At 34.6% G+C, this 25,108-nt stretch overlaps 2 protein-coding genes across 2 annotated transcripts in view; one reads left to right on the top strand and one right to left on the bottom strand.

The window, feature by feature from the left end:
- Positions 1-945: 945 nt before the first annotated feature.
- Positions 946-6,832, bottom strand: LOC100370169 (ankyrin repeat domain-containing protein 45-like). The gene is made up of 5 exons (XM_002738078.4): positions 6,280-6,832; positions 5,654-5,821; positions 5,090-5,184; positions 4,445-4,583; positions 946-1,562 (listed from the first exon to the last, which is right to left on the bottom strand). Exons 1-5 carry the CDS (start codon positions 6,680-6,682, stop codon positions 1,537-1,539), a joined length of 831 nt encoding a protein of 276 aa, XP_002738124.2. The 5' UTR covers positions 6,683-6,832; the 3' UTR covers positions 946-1,536.
- Positions 6,833-6,992: 160 nt separating this feature from the next.
- Positions 6,993-25,108, top strand: part of LOC100370024 (kelch-like protein 20) — a 30,699-nt gene continuing 12,583 nt past the window's right edge. The window contains exons 1-7 of the mRNA XM_085492060.1: positions 6,993-7,097; positions 9,080-9,629; positions 19,851-20,009; positions 20,561-20,771; positions 22,204-22,387; positions 23,555-23,698; positions 23,953-24,086. Of these exons, the coding sequence (XP_085348186.1) occupies positions 9,111-9,629; positions 19,851-20,009; positions 20,561-20,771; positions 22,204-22,387; positions 23,555-23,698; positions 23,953-24,086 (1,351 nt within the window). The 5' untranslated portion in view covers positions 6,993-7,097; positions 9,080-9,110. The remainder of the gene's footprint in view (positions 7,098-9,079; positions 9,630-19,850; positions 20,010-20,560; positions 20,772-22,203; positions 22,388-23,554; positions 23,699-23,952; positions 24,087-25,108) is intronic.

Genomic DNA, 25,108 nt, shown 5'->3' with positions numbered 1-25,108 from the left:
TTTTTTTGTAATAAAACTGATTATATTCTGTAATAACCAATATACAATACAAATACACAAAGGTAATTCATGTGATGCAATTAATCCAGTCAATACTGAATAGCCATGTCAACAAAACTATTTTACACAAACTTATTCACATGATTTTTCAGTTTCCTGCAAGCCCCTCCAAACCATCTTTAGAGTGGGAAACATAATTTAAAATTATGATATTAATTTAGCTTATTATGAAATGAATATTTCAAAGGATTTTAGCCTTAACCCTTTGATGAACTTCACTTTTTAACCTTTGAAACACCCAAGTTTAGTTTTGCCATTTACAAATTAAGTCTGCATATTAAATATAATTTTTTCAAAAATACCTATCACAACCTGTAGCCAATGAAAATTGCATCCATCAGGTCCAAAAATTAACAATGATCAAAATAAATAAAATTGTGAAAAACGTTGCAGCAAATTTTCAAAGGAAAACACTATAGTTATTAACCCTCATTAGAATAAATGTCCAAAATTCATTGCATATCATTCATTAAAACTTGTGATGTTCTGTGATAGAGTGTCGCCCAATTTGCATTATACTGTGACAAAATAAAATTCACATTTATCTATTTGGAAGATATGGATTCAAAATATAATCTTTTCAGTACATATTAATCAAAGTATGGTACATGACATCAGATTGGTGTGAATAAGATAAAACTGATAATCCAACTTTTGAATTAATTTGGTATCACATTTTGTGCATAATTCTATATTTTAGAACAAAAACAATTTCCCATTGGCCACAGTTGTTCATCAAATTTTCTGAAAACAAATATTAAAAAATTATTGGAGTTTATCATCTGAAAGGCAAATTCAACATTAAAAAGGATAAATAAGAGGCTAGAATTATTCACATTGCAGGGCCAAAGGTCAGAAGTATGAATAATAATTACAACTGATACCTTTTATCAGCTTTTATGAAGGATGACTTGAATACATTAGTTTACTTTTAAGAAGACATTAACATATTCATCAAAATTTACAAACAGTGTTTAATTTGGTCCAAACAAAATATTGAATATATGATCTGACATATTAGGAGTTATAAATCAATAAAAAGGCAGGTTCATTAAATATATCTAATACACAAATCTCAATTTTTGATAAAAAATCTCAAGATAAACAATATCAAAAAGTTCAATAACATATTTTGAACAATATATATATACATAAAAAATCAGGTCAGTTTATTTGAATCGCACATTTGATAAAAACTAGTGAAAATAGTTTTATATCTAACATATCACAATTCAGTAAAAAAACAATTTCTTCATTATTGAGAACAATCAATTCCACCGGGAATAAAGTGATGAGCGGTAGAGGTAGAATGAATGGAATGGAACCCCCAGACTTATCCAAAGAGCCTTCTATTAACAGGTTCAGTGGTTGGAACCAAGTGGTACTGATAAGAGATATCCTTAGTAGTTGAAGCAACAACAGCAACAGCAGCAGAGAAGAAAATTCAGTATATACACAACATGCGGAAACTCAAGTTTATCGTCGATGTGGTTTTTCAGGAGCTGTGAAAATCAGAATAACAGAAAAATTAAAAATGTTTCTCATTTCCCAAATTTACAAATCAATGATCATGCACAAAAACGTTTATCAATTTGATATGACCTATTTCTACAGCTAAATATTTGTGTCACACTGTGTAATTTTGAAAATACTGCAAAAGCATTAATTTCTACTGGGATATAAATTCTTTATTTTGAGCATACCCACTGTTTTTTAAAAATTCAATAATTTGCTAGTTTAAACAAGTTCTACAGTAATTTAACAGGTTCACATGATTCTAATTTAGCAGATTTCACTTATCAGTGAAAACAGCAAAATTTCAACCCAGTAATAAATTAATGCACTTACATTATATATATTTATTTGTTGTTCAGAATTTTGTAAAATGGAAACAAATTAAGAGGTTTATTTTGTCATGAAAATTCACTTCAGAATATAAAAATTGAGAGTTTTAGCAGTTTTATGTTCAGTCTACACCATTTTTATAGTTTTGTGAGTGGAGATGATTGGACTTTGTGTGTGGTTGAAAGCAACATAAAATATATTTGAATCTTGGGTAACATTTCAGCAGTTAAGAAAAGAGAAATAAAGAAAAAAAATGACAATTATGCTGAATGAACAATAAAACCATTCTTTTTCAACACTATAATTTTGTCCACCAAAATTTTTCCAACATTAAGGTAGAAGCCTATTCATAAATTTAAAAACCCAGAATTTATTCATTTTCCAATAAAATGTACTCCAAGGCAATATAAGGATATGTATTGACCTAAAAAAAAAGTTTGTGGTCACCAGCCTTTTTTTTTCAAGAAATTGATGGTTGTATTTTAGTGGAAAGTCACCATTTTGACACTATTATAACACTTTTACCATAGGTTCCTATGCCAGAGATATTATGCAATATCTCAAAATCTAGCCTGGTTACATAGGATGAAAAAAAACATAAATTGTTAATGATGGAGTACTTTTTGTTATTCTGAATTATTTAAAAAATCTGGGTTTTAAAAAGTGTCAAAAAATGCAATTTTTCTTTAACATCGTGTTCTAGAATTGTTCTAAAAATAGCAATTTTCAAAAAATATTACGGCACATTTCCCAAAAAGCTTAACTGTAACACAAAAAATAATGATATTTCATTGTACCGTAGGACATTAGCTTCATCATTGTACGTAATAAACTAATGAACATTGCCATGCGATTTATTACCAATTTTGTCAAAAATTATGACTAGGCTTCTTCTTTTTTTTTCAATAAATTGTTTGTGTTGGACCAAATTCACACATTGTGAGATATTTTTGACCAATTAGCTAATTAGCTTATCTGTGATTTCACTAATTACCGGTAAAGATGTTGTTGATTTAAAATATATGTAAATTCATGCATTGAGTCAAATTTGCTGAATTTCTTGTAGCTATACAGGGTTTGATCTTCAAAAATGAATTTGTATTTTTACATTTTTAGGGCCTTAAAAATGACTTTGCAGAGGTCTTAAAATGTCTCAAATGTGCGAGGAATTTCAAAATAGTGCAAAAGTTACATGCTATCTATCGACTATAGCATGGGGGCTCTACTTATCTGAACATGAGCGTCTTTTACTAAATGCATGAATTTTTATGAAAAGTTAGTCTTAAATTTCATATGCTAAAACCTCCACATTGCAAACGCTGAGCAAATCAGTGTTTAATTTGAAGTAAATAGAGGCTCTGGATAATTTTAATGAATGCCAGAGTACATTGTTCAGACACCTCTCCTCTGACAGGATTTGTCAATTAATAAGAAAGTGGCCACAAGAGAAAAGCCTGAAACATGAAAAGAAAATAATTTGGAACAAAAGGTCTGATTAACTGTTGAACATTTGAGACTTGTAAGGTCAAATCATAGTTAGAGATTGTGTATGTTAGTATAATCGAAAGTGACCAGAGCTGAGCCGTTTCCTACATCTCATTCTAATCAGATCAATACTTAAAAAGATCACTTAGTCCAATCAGCTACACACACAAGCTAATACAATAGGAGTGCTCACCCCCTGGATATCAAAACATTACAGAACTAAACACTATTATAGCGTGCATCAAAACTGTGATATAACAAAATCATGCCGAAGAAAACATTTAATCTATACTGTAAAAATGTTTACTCTATTAAACATATTTATAACTTAATATAATTGATTTTCAAATAACTTACCATGCATTATTTAGATATTAAAAATAAGAAACTATGAATAAATTAGTTTAATAACTTTTACTAGAGTTTTTAAATTTGATTATGTTCAAATTGGTGTTATACTTGGCTGTGTTATTAAACATACTGACCTTGAACACTATTCTAACAACTCTGAATATAGAGTCACAAATAAAATGAGAAATGAAAGAATCTACTAAAAGTGATTGTAAAACTGGTTGTGCATAAATTATGCCCTCATCTAAGCCGACTGACAAGCTGTAATGTTACTCCACTAATCATTGGTTGATTCTGAGCAAAAAATACACAAAAATTCATTATTAAAGAAATATGCAAGTGTTGTTATACTTCCTGAAAAATACCTAACTGTATATGGCATGCATCCTTGCATTTCAGAAAGGAATATATAATATTGGAAGAATATGTTCGGGGTATTGCATTTTGTAATGCAAGAGTGTGCTCTAACTAGTTTTCAATTCAAAATGGCTACCAGAGTAAGGTTCAATGATATCCAAAAATCATAATTGTTTCCATGGGAACATGTTGAAAATTTACTGCTAGGCAGCATTTATCTGTAATTCAAATCTTGAGTGTGTCTTGTTTATATCTCAGCTGCATTTACTAAATATGATGCATCTTTATAAACAAAGAATGAAGATGATGTAAATGACAAGCTATAAGCATGCTTCAAGATACTTACGTGGTTCTGATAGTTTGATTTGTATAGGTTGTAATATCTCCTCAAATTCCTTCTTCTGTTGTACAAAATCTTCAATAGTTGGATTTTCTGTCGTTTCCAGCCATTCTTGCTTCTCACTACATGCATTTAGAGCAGTAATCTAGAAGTACAGAAAGTGATATACCAATAATGCAACAGAGGGGTGCTTATTCTAGCTATTAGAGCATCTACACATATGAGAAATGATGAATTTCTGGTTCTCAATTGTTCAAAAAAAAATGTACTGGGAATGCAGCTTCTATTACAGATTTTACGATACTAATAATAATATTTTATTGGGTTTTGAAACGGCTTAAAAGTTAACATACATAACATAATTCAAAGGAAAAACTGTGAAAACACATGTACATGTTTCCAATTTCAGTGGTCATTTTGTAAATTACAGGTAATTTCCAATGAAAATTGAACAGGTTTGTATAAATTGTGCTTGTCAAATGAAATTTTGTACATTTCTAAAACGGGAAGTGGTAGCTAAAATGGCAGGTAGACATGTGGCTGGCAGAAAGCCTGGTCACACGTGATCTGTATATGTAAGAGCACGGTGAGATTAACGCTTTGATGCATAATGATCAAATCTCCAGAAAAACCCTGCAATGTTTAACTTACCTTATCGTCTTTAGTCAGTCTTCCCAAGACTTTCTGTGGATCTTCAATGGTTTCTTTTGTTTCCTTGCAAAGATGTTGTAATTCATACCTTGCCTCTGATGTCACACAAACAAAGAAATGCAGATACAATTAAGTGAATGTGATGAATTAATTACGACTTCACTGAGTAACCAAAACTTACAAATTATTTTCCATTTAGTGAAACTCAGTCAGTGGCAATGAAATTTCAGTACATTCGGCATTTGCATCTTCTACACAGAGATACATCAACTGCGTATACCGTACTTCTTTTACATTCAAACACTTTCTTTTGATACATTAGATGCAGAAGCACTGTAGCATGAGATGAAATAGAATCCCTTTATTAAAAGCAAATGCTTGTACAGCACATGATGTTTTTTGTTTGCATTTTTAGTCGTTATCTCTTAATAAATTATTACTACAAAAATCACAAGAAACTGGCAAAGTATACAATCAGGCAGTATGCTACTTGTTGGTCAATATGATTTCCATAATGCCTTCTTGCATATTTTGTGGTATTTTCATAATATCTATTTGTCTTACCTGCCCAGTCAAGGTAAAAGGCACACTCTGTCCTGTTGTATCTCAATGCTATTTCCTTGGCTCGTTCTCCGTGAGTTGTTTTCATTTTCATGTTAGCTCCAAACTCGACTAAACATTTAATACAATCTAATTTATCCCACGCTGCTGCTCTATGTAGTGCTGTATACCCTGCAAAACAACATCCACAATGACTTTTTAATATATCAGTGTACCGACAGACACCTTAAGTACATGTATCTTACGTACTATCGGTATACTACTTCAGTTAAGAACATCTAACTTAGTGTTTTGTGTCATGGTTTTGCTTTGATGAGAGTTTAATAAACAATATATATATTTTTGATGATGAAATACAAGAAATATTCTACTTTTGTAGACTTTTATTTGCGATGCCAAATTGATATTACTGTATTAAGATTACCTAAATTCAGCACCACAATAAGTTCATAAATCAATGAAGGTACATACAAACCCTTATTTAAAAAAAATAAGAACGAGGTCAAAACCCTTGTAGTTGTACTCTAAATCTAATCATGGGGTTTGATTACAGTACATATTTACTAAATTCACCTCCAGCTCTAAACTCTCCCTCCCCAACCTCCGTGATAAAATGCCCACATACTCACCTCTGGCAGTAGCTGTGTCGACCTCAGTTGAACCATTCTCCAAAAGTTCTCTCACTATCTCAGGTCTACCGAGGACGCAGGCAAAATCCAGTGGCGACTTTCCTTCATGGTCTCGTATATTTGTGTTAACACCTTTCTCTATCATAAACCTCAGAATTTCCAACCTGCCCATGGTGCATGCCAAATCCACCGGAGCTCTGTCATCATCGTCGTCTCGTTTGTTCAAAAGTTCATCGACTTTCCCGTAGTGCGGGTCTTCCTCGTTGTCATAACATTGCTGTAATCGTTCAACGTCGTCCTTTTTTATACATTCTATGAGAATATTTTCAATGCATGGAGGTTCAACAGACCCACTTTCTGAGCGCACGTCTTCTGCTGGTTGCTGGTCGTCCCCCGTAGTCATTTCAAAGAAAATGTTTAGTCCTCAACTCAAGCTCAAATGTAGGTTAGCAACTTCTGTGATTCCCCGGTAAAATGGTTTCCTACAACATATATGACGTCACGATCCCGACAAAATCTCGTGTTCAGAATTTCAAGGGAATGTCGGTTTAAACATTGAAATACTTTTTGAAATATGACATATTGTGACATGGTGTACAGTATAGCACATATGTTGTATAGAAATTGTGTTTACAATCAATACAGTTTTGTCGTAAGATGAAAATTAACAAAAATACGGTCTCGATCACGCGAGATGTCAGTGACAGTGACGCCATTTTGAGGGGATACGTAAAAAAGCCCGGAAGTAGAAGAAAGTGTTGTCTATATTTGACTGTTCTGTTGATCTGTGTGAGTAACGGCGACATTCAGTTCTACCGGTAAGGGTTCATTAACATTTTCGTGTTAGTTTGGTTAGCCTACATCTTCCAATAATATGCTAAGTAAATGTGTTATCTAACGCCAATCAATCTTGTTTTCGCCGTACAAGTCGTTTGGACCCCTCGCCGTTTGGACCCCAGGACGATTAGACCCCAGGACGTTTCGACCCCTCGACGGTATAACCGCTTGACGTCACACTTCTCAACATTTGCACCCAGCATTATTTGTCAAAAGTTGCAACATTTTACTGGATAAAACTAGATACCTGACTTTGGCAACAGAATCGCGAATTACGGCGTTCCCTCGACGGTTGAACCCCTTGTCGTCACAACCCCAAACGTTTGAACCCACTCTTATTACGAATATGAATACTGCCCGATCAAAAGCAACAACCACTTCACTGTATAAAATTAGTTGATAATAAAAAAAATTGGCAACAGAGTCGCAAATTACAGCGGATATCTTTTCTGATCGATGCCTGGGCGTTGGAGAGAGTTCAGTCCGCCATGTTGTTTACTATCGCAAGGCTATTGTTTAGCAATAGGACTATACCATTCGATTCTTAGGGACAGCAATATAGTCAATTAACACATTTCTTTTTTGTTTTGTTTTCAGGAAAAAGTCAATGTTCTTTTCCATGTAAAGCTGTGATTACCCCAATCAAAATACTAGTAGTTAGGTGAAAATACGAGAAACATATTTACAGCCGGTACATGGCTGTCATTATTTCATCAAACAGGAAAATGCGAATGTTCATTTGAATTATATTCTGTCGGGTTCATTTCCGGGGCCAAGACAACTTGTAGAAATTCGAATTCAAGTAGGGAATAGACTACAATGTTCAATAAACACACTAGCAAACATATACAAAGTTGCATATGCTAAGCTTATTTCGTATTTTTCATGATGCCGATCGAGTGGACGAACGTGAAACTTTAGACCACTGAAACAAAGCACGTCTTTTCAACATTGAACTTCCAATGATGCTTTGCTTTGTAAATGCTTTGTTCTATAAAAGACAGTATAGTACAATCGCAAAACACATGAGGGGTCTAATCGTCCAGGGGTCGAAAGGGCGAGGGGTCCAAACCACAGGCGCTCGGAACGTTTCCTGGATAATAAAAAATGACCTAAAGTGGGATCGGCATAGTTATAGTCAGTCGCCGGTAAATTTCCCTACTACTCATATAATAACATTATTACCAAACTTTGTAGGCATTCTATGTGTTTACAATCGGCAAGGTACGTGTGTTGTTGTTGTCCACAAAACGACTTCCCCAAATGGCCATTCTCGAAATAGCTGTGCTCATCAGCCGTGGGTTGGTTGTCAACTTCTGGGTTTGCACTTTTTATGAGATTTTGCGCTTAATAGCCGACGGTATGGCTTCCTACTGTGTTCAAGTAACTGGAAATTGGCGTTTTGCATGACTTTTCTCAAATTAGTGGTGAAAATATAACTTATTAATTAAGTTTTAGAAGTATTGGGGCTAGTAAAAACTTTGGTTTAGATAACACTGAATTTACTATCACAAACAATTTTGCATACTTTTCCGCTCTGTAAAACATCTTAAACTTATTTAAAATACTGGTTTTTTTTTTAGAGATGACTACCATTTGATGGTGACAGAATGAAGGGTATTTCTAATTGTACGTCTTCTGTATGAGTCAAAACAAAAGTTGTCAGCAAATTAGTGAACAAATACTCTACTTACAAGACTTGCTGTAAATTGTTTAAGCTGGAAAAATTAATTCAGATCAGTAATGTCTTCTGTTATGTGCAATCACTCTATTTACATTCATATTTAAATGTAATAAAGACAAATTTATTGACTGCTTCCACCTTGTACATGTAATGTGGCTGTAGGTAATAACATCCCAAGAAAGAATGCGAGTCGTCCAAAAAATAAAATTTAGTGACTCACTATCCTAATGGTTGTGTATATCTTGAATAATTTTTATACTCAATATATATTTTTTTCAGTTCCTCAGGAAAAAAAACTTTCCTTTAAACCATGATGGGGGAGCAAGGATGTTTAGACCCTCAAATGCAGCCTGCAAGACTGGTCTATAATTCAGATAAACATCCTCGACAGACCCTTGAAGCAACCAACAACTTACGAAAACACAGGGAACTTTGCGATGTTGTCATTATTGTTGGACAGAAACGGATATACGCACACAGGGTTATATTGTCAGCATGTAGTCTGTACTTCCATGCCATGTTTACTGGTGAACTTGCAGAGAGTAGACAAACTGAAGTGACAATAAGAGACATTGATGAGAATGCCATGGAATTGTTAATAGACTTTGCATACACATCCTCCATCACAGTCGAGGAAGGCAATGTTCAGACACTCTTACCAGCAGCTTGTTTATTACAGCTACAGGAAATACAAGATGCTTGTTGTGAATTTCTGAAAAGACAATTAGATCCTTCCAATTGTTTAGGAATACGTGCATTTGCCGATACCCACGCGTGCCGAGATTTGCTGAGAATTGCTGATAAATTTACACAACATAATTTTCAAGAGGTAAGTCAAATGCAGTATTTGCTCTATTAGTAGCTCATGCATTAACATTGATTACAAATGTGTGTAGTAGTCAAATAAGTCGTATATTAATGGTCCATCCAATTTTTGGTTTGTTATTAATAAAGTATAAATACAGGCAATTTTATGTGCACTTTAGAGATGTGGTTCTCGATTATAGTTAATAATTTTTTCATCTGCAAACTCAAACTGACTATGAGATAAACATTTATCTGTTTACTGTAGACAAAATGATGTTATTACTACACAATATACCTCAAATATGTTAGAGGCACTTATCATATTGCCTAAACAATCTTAAAATGTTCCTAATTTTAATGAAAAGCAAAAACACTATGATCCATATATCACTGGCAAAGTTTATTAAAAACAATTTTCTTCGAAGATAGCAGTACCTCCTTAATTGGGCCATTCCAGTTTATATCTGCACCCCCCCTGTTGATGAGGTCGGATTTCCAGCACTGTATGATGGGGAAAATACCCCGGAATTCCAACTGTATATGGAGAAACAGAATCTGGAAATCCAGACGTGTATGGAAATTTTTTTCCTGGAAATCCAGGCAGTTATGGCTACTAAATTAAATGTGGCCTTGTTTATCTCGCCACATACCGGTTGATGAGGTTGGATTTCCAACACTGTATGACTAAAAAAACTTGGAATTCTGATTGTATATGGTAACACAATTTGGCCAGTATGAAATATTTATTACTGAAATTAGATAAGGATGGCCACTCAACAGAATGGGTCTAATAATTATCTTTACATAGCAGTTGATGAGGTTAGCTTTCCAACATTGTATGGCAAAAAGGCAAGCTATTGCAGTATTTAAGCTATATCTTTGAACTCAAGTTTAGCTGCCACTATATCAAATGGGAATCTGTTTTTAAGTTTAAACTTAGGAAAACAATGAAGGAAAAGATGATTGAATCTGTCTGACAGGTACATTTTTTAATCCACCAATTTGTTACATGTATCATGAAATAAATTGCAAACTATCTCCTGCAGGAGCCACAGGGTAGCCACACATCAAATACTCCATGGTTATCGTAACTGTGTTTAATTAAGACTGTTATAAAACACATAAATGATACTACATTGTATTTGATGAAATATTTGTAACTAGTTAACACACTTAATTTGTGGCAAGCATGGGTAATAATATGCACCGCCTTTTGGTTTAAGAGTGGTATATGAAATAGTCTGTGCATATAATATTAATATCATTGTTATATTGCTTCGTTTGTGATGTTACTAATGTCATATAATGTTATAGTCTTCATAGTAAGACTTTTAAACATTTTATTGACATTGTAGACACTCTGAAATCATTATAACATCACAAAGACTAAGGAAGTAAACAATTTCATGACTTCAATACTAGTACGGTATATGCACCAGACCAGTGTTTTTTTAAGGGCAGTAAGCAGGTAAATGTTACCGCAGTTCTCCAGCCATTTCACCCCCCCCCCCGAAATAGATGTAAGGATAGGATATGAATATTTTACGTGTTTCCTCCAAATTGTTACTTATGTTTCCCTACCTTAGCAAAACCACTGCATGTTGTAAGACAGGTTGCTCAAATATTTAGAATATTATACCACTGCACATAAAATAAGAATTTTCTTGTGTGCTCACTGGCCAAAATAACACTTTTTACATACCATGTTTTATATATTAGCTTTAGGGGAGAGTAGGAAATCAAACGAATGGTGATCACATTTTATGCAAATGTATGCATAGATTCCATGATGCCAGTTGACCACAGTCGTCTTGTATGTTAGTTGCGCGTGGAAAAGGTGAGGCGCAGTTTTATATATGCCTCTCAGCGCGTACGCGCAAGTCAGACTTTCGCATGGCATTCTAATCATAATCATCGCGCAAACCAGACTTGCGTGCGGCAATAAAATACAAGTTAGAACAAAGGAAATGTACGCGAAAATGAAATGAAAGCACAAAGGATCCAGAAAGACATAGAAATCAACATAATATAAAATATGATCGCATGATTATGTGAATATACATCATGCATACTCTAAGAAAATGTTTACAAAGATTAATGTTTCGCGTAGACAATAATCACGCAAAGTATAAATTCAAAGTGTTTTAATACATTGGTGAGAGATCGCATTTTACGTGAACAAGAACATGCACTAAGAAGGAAAAGCAAGCCAAAGTCGAAACGGGGTGTATCATGGATTACAAAATATGCTGCGACATCATTTTGGAGCGCAAATGAACTTCAAGTACGTCTTAGCGAAACTTGCTTCAGGCGATGTTGACATCAAGTGTGTGTTGGCCGAAGTTTGACCTCCAAGTCACGCGCTGAACTGGCGCGTTACCTTAGCAACCTTTTTCTTTCGTGTTCCGCGCGTCGATCTATTGAAATTGTTATTATATCTCACAGCACTGTAATTACGCAACTCTGTACTGGCTTTGAATATTTCAAAATCGTTTTCTTAGTGCGCTGCTTTTCTATTTAGGCAAATTTGTTTACAATATTGTACCGGCTCTGAATAGTTCAACATTCTAATTGCTTTCATAATAATTACGCAAACTCAACGTATTGGGTCTGTGAATATTGATATATTACTGACTTGACAATGCGTTGCATTCGTAACAATTACGCAAACTTAAACATGGAGCATTTAATGCCAATAACATATAAAGATATAAAATATTATAATAAAATATATACAAGTGTTGTAATGTTCGGTGTAATAGCTAGATGTTGAGTTGAGTTTTAAATTTGAATGTGAACTATTCCAGTTCATGGGTGCCAATAAAAGTTGAGAAAAACTGAAAGGTACAAGTCAGACTCTTTGAAAGGAATGAATCAAGAGTATACACATGACTTATTTGCCCCAACACATTGGTTTATTCTTTATTCTAAGTTGCGTCCGTATAAATAAGTATCGGCAGTCGAACTTTTCGGAGTTGTCAACGTATTTGCCAACACCGAAAATCTGGGAAAAATCGCAAAGAGGTGCAAAATAGCTGCCTGCATCGTAAAAAAATAAATAAGTAAACAATCCCGAAAACATGCAGAGATGGCTGTTGATTCATTTGCCCAATGCACTGATGTTGCGTTCTCCCAGTGATAGTTCGCAAAGAACATTCAGTTTTCAGGAGTCACTTCTCTTATCAGCGCGTCCAGGGAGCGCGTCCTTCGTTAAAATTGTATTCACGCAACTTGACCTTTTGACATAGATTTGATAATGATTATTTTATTTCAGCAATCATCTGTTTGCATTGTTGAAAAGTTTTTATATTCGATATCGTGGAAGTCGTGGAATACTATTGTTGTTGCGATAAATATACATTCCTCTATTCGCCGAGTTTATCAAACAACGTTTTATTCATTGTTATCGTACACTTTATTATTTCATGGACGCATATACTCCACATTTTAATAAATTAATTTCATTTTGAACGTTTTATAAAAATAATAAACTCGTTTATTTTTAAGGAAGACATCTAAAATATAATGGAATCGCCAAGGCATTGTGCAACACTTCCGTCCTAGGCTGGTTTGGTTACGTCCCAGCAAGAGCAGCGGCCGACGTCAGCTAGCCTTATTATAAAATTTTCGAATTAACTGTATTTTGTTATGCATTCAAAATGTCGTTGTTGCAAAACGTGATATCGGAGGGTACATCGCGATGGTATAGAGGTGAAACTAAAAGTAAGATATTAATAGGAAAAATTGACTGGCAATGGGACATGCCATTAAACGGGAAACTGAGTACCTGACACTCGCAAACTAATATTACCATAGACCTTAATGATATTACTAATACAAAGTAAATGACAACATCAAATATCAACAAACTGCTAATTACTGTTGCTTTTTAATATCCATTTCAGTGTTAAAGCAATGTTTCGTATACCCATAAAAGCAATGGAATAGTCCAACTACGCCGTCTCAAACGACCTCACATCAAAGGCATACCGCGTCCGGTGTTTTGAAGTTCTCAGCGTTTGCAACTACAAGTGTTTTGCGCCAGCTTTCCCCACATGCTTGTTCGCGCTATACCAGCCCGGTTGCTATAGGACCGAAGTTGTTTATTTTAACAAGTCTTGTTTCGCCAACAAGCCTGAAACAAATCAGTTGTAAATAATTCACAGGCCACTCGAACTAGTAATGTTAATACTGGAAGGCAAAAAAGTGGCGCGGTGATAAATGTTTCTGCGAATGACAGGCATGAAACACTGTCAAATCAAACGAGTGGATGTGTATCATATTTGATACACATACATTTTACGTACAGCTGAAATTCATTCATCTCCACAATTAAGAATGAGTAAAGCGGACCACTGTGTTGTATTTCGTGATTGACTGAAATAATAATTGGAAGCTTACCAAAGCTTAGGGATTGGTCAGTTACTTCGGCCTAGGGGGGTCGGTGGATCAGTGGGGGGGGGGGGGGGGTTTACCCTGTTTTTGATTGTGCGAATAGGGGGTCACCGTGTTTTTGATATGTTTTCCAGAATTAACACGTGCTCATGCATATATTTATAAAAAAATTATTTCAGAACAAACGATAAAAAAGTTAGCCGTACAAATGTATTCTTAATAATAACTATTACCTATATTGCCTATAAATTTGTTGATGCAAAAAATTTTATAGACTAAATATTTTGAGGTTAAAGTTGCCAAATAACTAACAGATTATGCAATGCGGCTAGAACCCCAATTATACAGTTAAGTTTTAAACACATCCCAAGTCCATGTGCTGCTGATATCAGATTATTTTATTTAAAGTCTGTAGTCACTCACCATTGTATAAGATATTTACTGGATTTATCCAATTATAACAGGAGACGGAAAGACAACACAGCAATTAGTACAAAGAGCAGTGACAGTTTTTGTTCAGCAAGTCAAAAAAGTTAAATTTGTGAAAATGCTGATATATAAATTAAAATATAAGGGCGTATATCGAGTGAGTACTCCACAGCTTTGCTTTTATTTACTATCTTTAGCAACATAGATTTCCCTCCTTCCTGCAGCCTTTTCTGTAGTTGTTTTTTGGCTTTATGCTTCCCCTCCCCTACTAAGGTCTATTAAATGCAAACGCTAAAAATTATGTCAAAATTATGGCAAACCATGATATTTTCAATGCACATATAATACATTTTGTAATCATGTCAGAGTCAAAACTGTTAATGTTTCTTTGTTTTTTTTTAGGGGGGGTCAGCATGTTTTAAGTTTTAAAATATGTTTTGGCGGTGTCACCCACTTTTTTTTATTTGATAGGGGGTGGGTCAACTGAGATTTACAGCTGGCAAAATGGAATCTGCCGATCCCCCCTAGGCCGAAGTTACTGACCAATCTCTTATGTATAATATTGTATCAATAAGGATCTTTAACCAAATGGGTGGTGCATGTTAATCAATATGGAGTGAAGACTAGTGCAACTTCTTGCAATGATTTCGCTGTATTCTCAATATACTTAATACTTCCATATTTCATAGGCATTTATAATTAGATAGCCACATGCAAGCCCACACACCCACAAGTCTGATATTTGCGCGTACATTTCTTTTGTTCCAACTCAGCGAACTTCTGGTTTGCGCGCAAGTTATGATTAGAATGCCACGTGCTAGTCAAATTTGCACGTACATGCAGAGTGGCATATATACAACACTGCGCCTCACCTTTTCCACGCGCATCTACACTCTCAAGTCCCAAATAAACATACCCCACGGACAAATCTTCAAACCCAAATAAACATACCCCACGGAATAAACATATCCCCCGAAAAATTTCCAAAATGAATGTGCTCTTACTGGTGTATATGCAAACTTTTTACTGTTCCCTGTAATAGGAATACAAGTATATAACAAATGATGCATTTCTAGAAATATACAAATTTTTGTTTGTCAGGCCGCGAGATATAGTCAAACAGCAAACCAATCACTACAATGATGATGTATTTCACAAAATTTGATCAGTTGTAAGGACAAAAGTTTTCTCGATTTGCATGTCACTGTGTGTTGATAAAAATGCACGGGCTGGTCGGCTTCATCGATAAAGTTCCTCTAGTGTGACATTCGTGGCTGACGAAAAGCAAGATACCGTATAATCTTTTAAATAGGCGCACTCTAATTAAGACGTCACGGGAGTGAAAGGCCTTAATTAGGTTTTACAATAGGCGTCATGAAATTTTGAAAAATTACAGTCAATCAAAAAAACTTCACATTATAAAAAAAATATATAATATACATTAATTTTTTTAGTTTTGTTGGTAAAGTTTTGAATAAACAAGCAGCCTCTCGGCTGAGATAGCTCCGCTGTTAGCGATGCACATTTCAATTAAAGAACAGAAGATATCATTAGAAAATGAATAATATGGATAGTATCAATGCAATGGGACTTGCTGTTTTCAACAAGAATTCAAAAATATCATTTTTCACCATAAATGATTGTGGTTTTTAACAAGAAAAAAATATCACTTTTTACCAAAAATGACAAAAATATTCACCAAAATTAGAGAATTAAAGATATCATTACAAAATGAACAAATCTGAGAGTGGTCCGCATGTAGTACCTATATATGTAATATCAAAGCAATTGGACTTGCGGTTTTTAACAAGAAGTTGAAAATATCACTTTTTACCAAAAATGCCAAAAACATTCACCAAAATTAGAGAATTAAAGATATCATTACAAAATGAACAAATCTGAGAGAGGTCCACATGTAGTACATATATATGTAATATCAAAGCAATTGGACTTGCGATTTTTAACAAGAAGTCAAAAATATCACTTTTTACCAAAAATGACAAAAATATTCACCAAAATTAGAGAATTGAAGATATGATCATGAAATGAACAAATCTGAGAAAGGTCTACCCAAGGTACATAAACACCAAGTTTCAAAGCATTCAGGCTTGTAGTTTTCAAGAAGAAGTCGAAAAAGTAAAACATTGACACGGACGACAGACGACGACGGACAATCACTAAACATGAATGCATTGCTTAGTAGCAAATAATCATGGTACGCAAGCCGGTCATGAATTTCACAAGTGAATACCTTACTTATTAAGTGTTGCAATTGTTGATTATTACTCAGTAGTAATTGCGATACGATTTCCACAAATTGGCTTTGATGTCGATGGGGAAACTGCACGATTTTTTATTTAAAACAAATTTTTTTTTTTTTAATTTAAAAAAATAAATAAATATACAATCCAAAATAAGAAAGTACCGGTACGTTTATTTGAAACTTGGGTAGTGGCCGCAGATGAACGTGGTGAACCGCCCGTTTGATTTCCTTTCTGATTTCGATAGTCCTGTAGACAATTTTTAGCTCTATTGTCATCGAAGATGACTTAGCAGAGCTCATGGTATGACTGACCATCCACATCCAACTTTACTGTTCATCTTCTTTTCCAGAACCGCTTGACCAAATGCTTTCATATTTGCACCAAAGGTACTTGGGCTGATTCTTAATCAAAGTAAAATTTGTGTCAAAATGACATTGTATGCAAAACTCTATTTTTAGTGAATTTGTTTGTAAAATTCATCTTTTCGACTTCTTCTCCAAAAAGTCAGACATGTAGAAAAAATGTAGACACATGTACAAAGTTCTCTCAAAGTTGTTCATTTGGTGAAGCTATCTCTATTTTTTAATAAATCTGACAGAAGACTACTTCAAGTATATTTGCCGCAAATATGAAAGCGATTGGACTTGCAGGTTTGGACTAGATGTCAAAAATAACATTTTTCCCCAAAAATATTCACTAAAAATCCAGATTTGCATATTTTGACAAAATCTAACAGAGACCACCCCAAGTATCTTTGCTGTGAATATGAAAGAATTTATTAAATATTTCTTTTGAATACATTCATTAAAGGTTGTTTTGATTGATAAAACATCCTCTCAAACAAAAAACTTTTTTCAACAAAATTTAATGTGCAAAAATATTACGATTAATATATGTTTGACTCCCAGTCATATTGAAATTAAAGTTTGAGTCGTATCTGATGTTTAATTTTGCCTATCTGCGAGGATTATTTTTAAACATGAGGACAGCGTGATTACAAATGTTTCAGCAGTCATTGTTTATTAGGTTCAACAATCACAAATTTATGGAATATTTTGAATGGCAACCCTGTATATTGTATTTGTGTAACGTTATGTGATCAGGGGCGGATACAGGATTATTTTATGGGGCGGGGGGGGGGGGGGGGGTGTCCAAACTTTAAAATCGCCAGACTAAGTTAATGATTTTTTTATATTATAAAAACAAATTGAATAGATTTTTCAATGGGGGGGGGGGGTCCCCCGGACCCCAAGAACCTCCTTAGATCCGCCACTGGTGATGTACCCCTGGCCTTGTCAAGCTTGCCTAACTTACAGACAATCTGATAGTCCCCCGCGCACTCACGTTTTAATTTGTGGGTGATGTGAGTGGAGCTTATCATATGAGTGATTGTTCGTCAGTGTCGTTCGTGTCTTCTTGAAAACTACAAGCCTGAATGCATTGATACTTGGTGTATATGTATATGTAGTCTTGGGTAGACCTCTCTTAGATTATTCATTTCATGATGATATCTTTAATTTTCTTATTTTGGTGAATATTTTTGTCATTTTTGGTAAAAAGTAATATTTTCGACTTCTTGTTAAAATCCGCAAGCTCGATTTCTTTGATATTACATATATAGGTACTATATGTGAACCTCTCTCAGATTTGTTCATTTCATGATGATACCTTCAATTCTCTAATTTTGGTGAATATTTTTGTCATTTTTTGTAAAAAGTGATATTTTCGTCTTCTTGTCAAGTCCGATTGCTTTGATACTATACATATTGTTCATTTTCTAATGATACATGTATCTTCAGTTCTTCAATTGAAATGTGTATTGCTAACAGCAGAGCTATCTCAGCTGACAGGCCACTTGTTTTAAAATGCTAATTCTGTGACTAATATGATGTCCCTCCCCTTTACCGCAGTTGGAGTTTGAACTTGGAAAATTGGCATCATATGACGAGAGTTATATTTGGAAATCCTGCTCTGTATGGTGGCATGAATGAGCTCATCAACACCATGAATCAGGACTAGTTTGGATTTCCATTATCAAATATAAAATTTTGAACTTGGTAAATTAGCATATGATGAGAGTTATATTTGGAAATCATACTCTGTATGGTGGCACAAAGGAACTCATCAACACCATAAGTAGGAACTATAGTTTTGGATTTCCATTACTGTATGGTGAATGGTGATTTGGAAATACAACTTTGTATGACTTATACACCCATGGAAATTATACCCTGTATGAACTAAACACACAAACTCATCAACAGGGGGGTGCAGATATAAACTGGAATGGCCCATTGTCAATTCTGTATTTTATTTTTTGTAATTATTGTTCGTGTATTATTGTGACTTTTGTTAGTGTATGTGTTTTTCTTTGTTATGTTACCATTTTCATTCTTTCTGAGGAGCATTTTTTTATTTGAAATTGATGTGTAGCAGGTGTTGATACGATCTGCACTGAGATGCAATCTTGTATTGCCTGGGTGCATACTTTGGAGTATTCCCAAATAACCTTATTGTAACAACTTTTTCCTCTTTCATACCTTCATCTTATTTGTCTGCATAATTGGCAACAGTCATTGATCACATGTCGCGCTGTTGCTGTGACTGATGTAAACAAGACGGAAAATAAATATGCCGAAATTTGCCAAAAATGGAAATTTGTTCAAACTATGTCATGGCTGTTTTGTTTGTTTTTTCAATATTTTCAATTTGTAAGCATGACTAAACTGAATAACACAATGAATGATTATAAATTAATATTTTAAACTATAAAGATGAAAACATTATAAATGATATGGCAAAACACATCTATAACTGTTTTAATATACCAGTACAAGAAAATTCAATTAAATGGGAAATGCATAAACCATCTGCTTCAGAAAATACAAATTACCCCGGTAACCAGTTTTTCTATGTCTAGAAATTTTACTGTCTTGTTTTTTCCTGTATTGTTAGTGTTCGTTATTTTCTATGTTTTACTCTATTGTATATTTCATCAAAACCTCAAATATAGGATATAATAGCAATAAAGATTCTATTCCTAACAGAGGTACAAATGTATGTGTGGAGATTGAAATCAACACTCTGTGCCACCTGAATACGCACAAGTTTTTTTGTCCTTGCATGAAACATCTTTGATAACTTGTATGTTTCAGGTAATGGAAAGTGAGGAATTCATGCTGCTTCCTGTCAATCAACTCATAGAAATCATTGGCAGTGATGAATTGAACGTCCGAACTGAAGAACAAGTGTATAGTGCTGTAATGGCATGGGTCAAGTACATTATAGGAGACAGGCGATGTTTGTTACCACAGGTACCATCTTTAAAATCAAATTGCTAGCTCTGCTAGACCTCATCAACAGCGGAGCTGTTCATATTATTGATGGATCGTCTGCGGCAACTTTACATTTTCGACTTTCTTTTTAAAAATCATCAGGTGTATGGGATCCTTTAGACAAGATGTCACAGCGGTTATGAACAAATTTTGATTGACACATAGCATCGATGCTTTTAGTCGTAATTTTGTGATTTAAAACATGCAAATGCATTTTATAAGGATTTGCATTGGAGTGTATGCACCATCGGTTGTATTCTTATTTCCACCATACACTGCGTTGCTGCATCTGATTTGTAAACATACAATTATGCGTAAATATGATGCACATTTTGGAGGGAGACGTCTGTAACATATTTGAAATGTGTCTGTAACAATTCATATAACATTTTATAGACAGCTCAGTTACGTTGTTTACGCTGACAGATGACTAGTTTAATAGTGCTGTTGGTATATCTTTGCTTTTTCTAAGTTCTCAAGTGAGTTCAACCTTTGCAAAACAATGCGTAAAACACACTTTATCTTCATAGGTCCTTGAACATGTTCGACTGCCGCTACTAAATCCTAAATTTCTAGTTGGTACAGTTGGTTCGGATCTACTCATAAAGAGTGATGAATCATGCCGAGATCTTGTTGATGAAGCCAAGAACTATTTACTATTACCCCAAGAAAGACCGTTGATGCAAGGACCAAGAACACGACCCAGGAAACCTATCAGATGCGGTGAAGTTTTATTTGCTGGTAAGGGGTATATTTGTACTCGCCTTTTTATTTTATACAGCCAGGAAAAAACTTTTATGGCAGTCAAAATTCTGTAGTAGATATGAAATTTCAGTGACTATTATCCTTGTGGATGACTTCAAATGCATCGATTTTCACTTTGTAAGCATATAATGTTAATTATTAAAATTATACATTCATTTATCAATGGTTGAATTGGTGAAGGAAAATTTGGGTGACTCGATTAATAAGTACTTTATACTGCAAAAGTGCCCTCAGTGTTTGAAGAATCCACAGAGTTTGCAATTTGAAGTAATTTTGAATTAAAAAAGACAAATTTCACAATTCTACTCTCACATTCAGTCTTCTAAAATTCCTGTCAAGTATTTCAGTCAATGCAGTTGTATTCATGAAATTAGTAAAGGCTGCATAGACAGATATATATTATATACAGAAAATGGTCATGGTTAGTGCTAGTGTCTTGGCAAGTCCCACTTATAAAATTTTAAGAAATTGAAATTTGACCCTCGATAACTTTATCAGAGATTGGACACCAGCTTTCCCTCTTCAATAATTGGGGTGCGGGAAGCAAAATATGCAATCACTGAATGGTATTAGGTAATTGTAGTCCCTAGTAGTTATTCTATATATAACCAGACGTTCTTCAATGACAGATATGAATAGTTTGTCAAAAACATCTCATTATTATTATATACTAATTACCTAGGACTACTGTAAAACATGTCTTTTTCGCGAGCATGTCTTTTTAGCAAATTTAGCGAGAGAACTAATTCGCTAAGATGTCGCTGATGACATAATAAATTTAAAATGGCCGCCAAACAACGTCTTTTTCTCCACACACTTTGTAAACAACACAGGAAACGTAATAATCTGGAGCACTTCCTTAAAATAAACAAGACAAGAGGGATTCGCTAAATCAACATTTCGCTAATACGTCATTTAACCCAATTTGCTAAAATAGTATGTAGCTATTTCAACATGTTTTACAGTATGTTTACCTACTACCACTTTCAGTTGTACTTATGCATTGGTGTATTTTAACAGTTTTTTTTTATCTAAGTATAAAGCAGTTGTGTTAATAATTTGCTGTTCATCCATGTATTCATCATATACCGAGTACTCCTTAAGAAGCTGAGGAAATTAAAAAATGTGAAGATACTAGAATTCATTTCAACTGGAGCACGTATAGGATCAAAGCAATACTCTACTAAGCAGACCCTTCAATCGATCATTTCACACATCAAGGCCATTGTTTTGTTCGTTTATTCAGCAAGTTAGTTTTCTTGGTACATTGTACCGATATAGGTTGTCATGTCAACCATCTTTGCCACTGTCTGAAACTAAGATTCTTGTTTAATAATAAACTCTTGGTGTCTTTCTGAAGATTTTAATTTTACAATTATTGAATATTTATTTTAATTATTCTGAATAGTTGGGGGTTGGTGCAGTGGTGATGCTATCTCCAGCGTTGAAAGATTTGACCCGCAAACGCATGAATGGCGGATGGTTGCACCCATGAGTAAACGACGTTGTGGCGTGGGGGTTGCCGTTGTTGATGATCTCTTATATGCTGTCGGCGGACATGATGGTTCATCATATCTCAACAGTATTGAGAGGTAAGTTCGTAAGAGCAAAGGTTGCTTATAATAACATGTGATCTCATCTTTTCTTCACAGTAAGTACATTGTGATGTTCTTCATTTGTGTACAACTCTGTATTGAACTGTGGAATATGCTACAATATACTGCTTAAATTTTGGAAAGCTGAATTTTGGGTTTCTGGAAAACGTTTCCTTTCACACTTAAAATTTTATTTGGGTGTCTAGACAGTGAATTGTAGTGAAAAGTCTTCCCAGCAAATGTTGAATTATTCAATTGTACACATTTCTAGTAGCATAACTGAGCAGTTGGAATTAGACTTGAAAAAAATAATTCTGGTCAGTGTGCACACCAACAAAAAAATACAAGGCGATTGTTTTTTCACTTCTTTCAACACTGCATAACGATGAACTGATTAAATCTGCAGAATTTTTGCACTATCAAATATTTTTTGCAAACATTGTATCACGCCTAAGCTGCTTTTAGTGAGAATATAGATGGTAGGATAGTCATAGTGTTCTTCCAAGTAGACATTCGAACTTTGAGGCTAATGATTTCTTTTTAATCAAATTTCTCATTCTGTTTTTGGTTTCATTAGGCACATCAAGTACAAATTTATGCAATAAAGGTTTTTTAATAAAATTTATATTAAAAATAACAAATAGAGGCACACATTAGCCTGACAAGATCGCGTGAGTTGTGCCTTCCGCTGTGCCCCAAACCCAACACACGCCTGACAAAACAATGTTTTTCACTTCCCCTGACAATTCATTGTTGATACCAATCAAATTGCAGGAACGTCAGATAGTGACAGCCATCAAAGAGTAACCATTCACAGCAGAGTTCATTTGTAGACATGAGGAGCTGGCGTTCTCCGCGTGGTGTTACCATGACCACCAAAATAAATATAAGGCATGAACTTGGTGAATTCGCAGTATTGATCTTGCCAACGAGACATGCACTATTTTGTCTGGCATTAGTAGAGTCTGATGCCGTTCAGTCGACGAGAGCGCCACTCACGCCCACATGTCAGGCTCGACCACACATAAATTTTGAAAAAATCATTTAACCAGAAACTTTTTTCTTGGCCATTATTGCCAATCACTTATTCATACTTTCGCCTTGAATTTTAGTTTTATGTAATTCAATGTTTGTTGTAATTGTATATCATTGTTAACTGTACAGATATGACCCACAGACAAACCAGTGGAGTAGTGATGTAGCTCCCACCAGTACTTGTAGAACCAGTGTAGGTGTGGCGGTGTTAGACAATTACATGTATGCAGTAGGAGGACAAGATGGTGTATCATGTCTTAATATTGTTGAAAGGTAAGACGCAGTAACACTGTATTTGTTATTTATCACATAAACATGGAGCAATATATCATTCGCAGTTGTGACATTTAGTTTGACATTACCTCAGAAAAACAACTTTTGAAATGGATTATGGTTACAGGTTTTAAGACCACTGTCATCACTTGTTTCCATAGCAATAAAGAACTGATAATTGGTGCACATGATGTGTATGTAACAATCAGTCTGTATTTTGTGATCTTATGTACATTTTTTTCCTTGTTATTTAGGTATGAACCTCAGGCAAATAAATGGAGCAAAATAGCACCAATGAGTACAAGAAGATTGGGAGTCTCTGTAGCTGTTGTGGGTGGTTATCTTTATGCAGTTGGGGGTTCTGATGGGAGTTCTCCACTGAATACAGGTATGATAGCTTAGGTTCTGAGGGACTATTTTACCAATGAGTACAAGAAGATTGGGAGTCTCTGTAGCTGTTGTGGGTGGTTATCTTTATGCAGTTGGGGGTTCTGATGGGAGTTCTCCACTAAATACAGGTATGATAGCTTAGGTTCTGAGGGACTATTTTACCAATGAGTACAAGAAGATTGTGAGTTTCTGTAGCTGTTGTGGGTGGTTATCTTTATGCAGTTGGGGGTTCTGATGGGAGTTCTCCACTGAATACAGGTATGATAGCTTAGGTTCTGAGGGACTATTTTACCAATGAGTACAAGAATATTGGGAGTTTCTGTAGCTGTTGTGGGTGGTTATCTTTATGCAGTTGGGGGTTCTGATGGGAGTTCTCCACTGAATACAGGTATGATAGCTTAGGTTCTGAGGGACTATTTTACCAATGAGTACAAGAATATTGGGAGTCTCTGTAGCAGTTTTGGGTGGTTATCTTTATTTATTTATTTATTAACACTTACTCACTCCCCGGAGAGAGTGACAATGGTTACAGATAATAGTAAAAGAATACAGTATTAAGGATGCTGTACACGTTTTTGGTATTGATTTTCTAAACTGATATTTTCATATAAAATATTTACTGAACAACACAAAGCTATATATTGATGGAAAGCTTATTTCACACTGGATATGAAGTCGACAAGATAGTGTGTGTATGGACGTGTATAGTCACGTGATCTCTGTGTAAACACAGAAAGCCATTTTCGGTAAAAAATAATTGAACCAATAAATAAACAAATTTAGTGGAACATTGGCAACAAAACAGTTTTTCAGACAACGCTCACCACCATTCCGTGTTAATTGAGATATATATCTACATGATAGTTGGAGAAGAAATAATAATTTAGCTATCTTGAAAAAACAATGCGATCTGGTTCTTTCCGGTATTCAGAAATTAGAATGTAATTTCGAAACAAATAGGAAAATAGAAAAATCCCAGCGCGGCTTGAGAGGGAACATATCGAAGAGTGTCTGTGCGAA

Source organism: Saccoglossus kowalevskii, chromosome 17, assembly GCF_978046115.1.
Source record: "Saccoglossus kowalevskii chromosome 17, keSacKowa6.1, whole genome shotgun sequence".
NCBI classification, from domain to species: Eukaryota; Metazoa; Hemichordata; class Enteropneusta; family Harrimaniidae; genus Saccoglossus; species Saccoglossus kowalevskii.
This window is presented reverse-complemented; position numbering and strand designations above follow the sequence as displayed.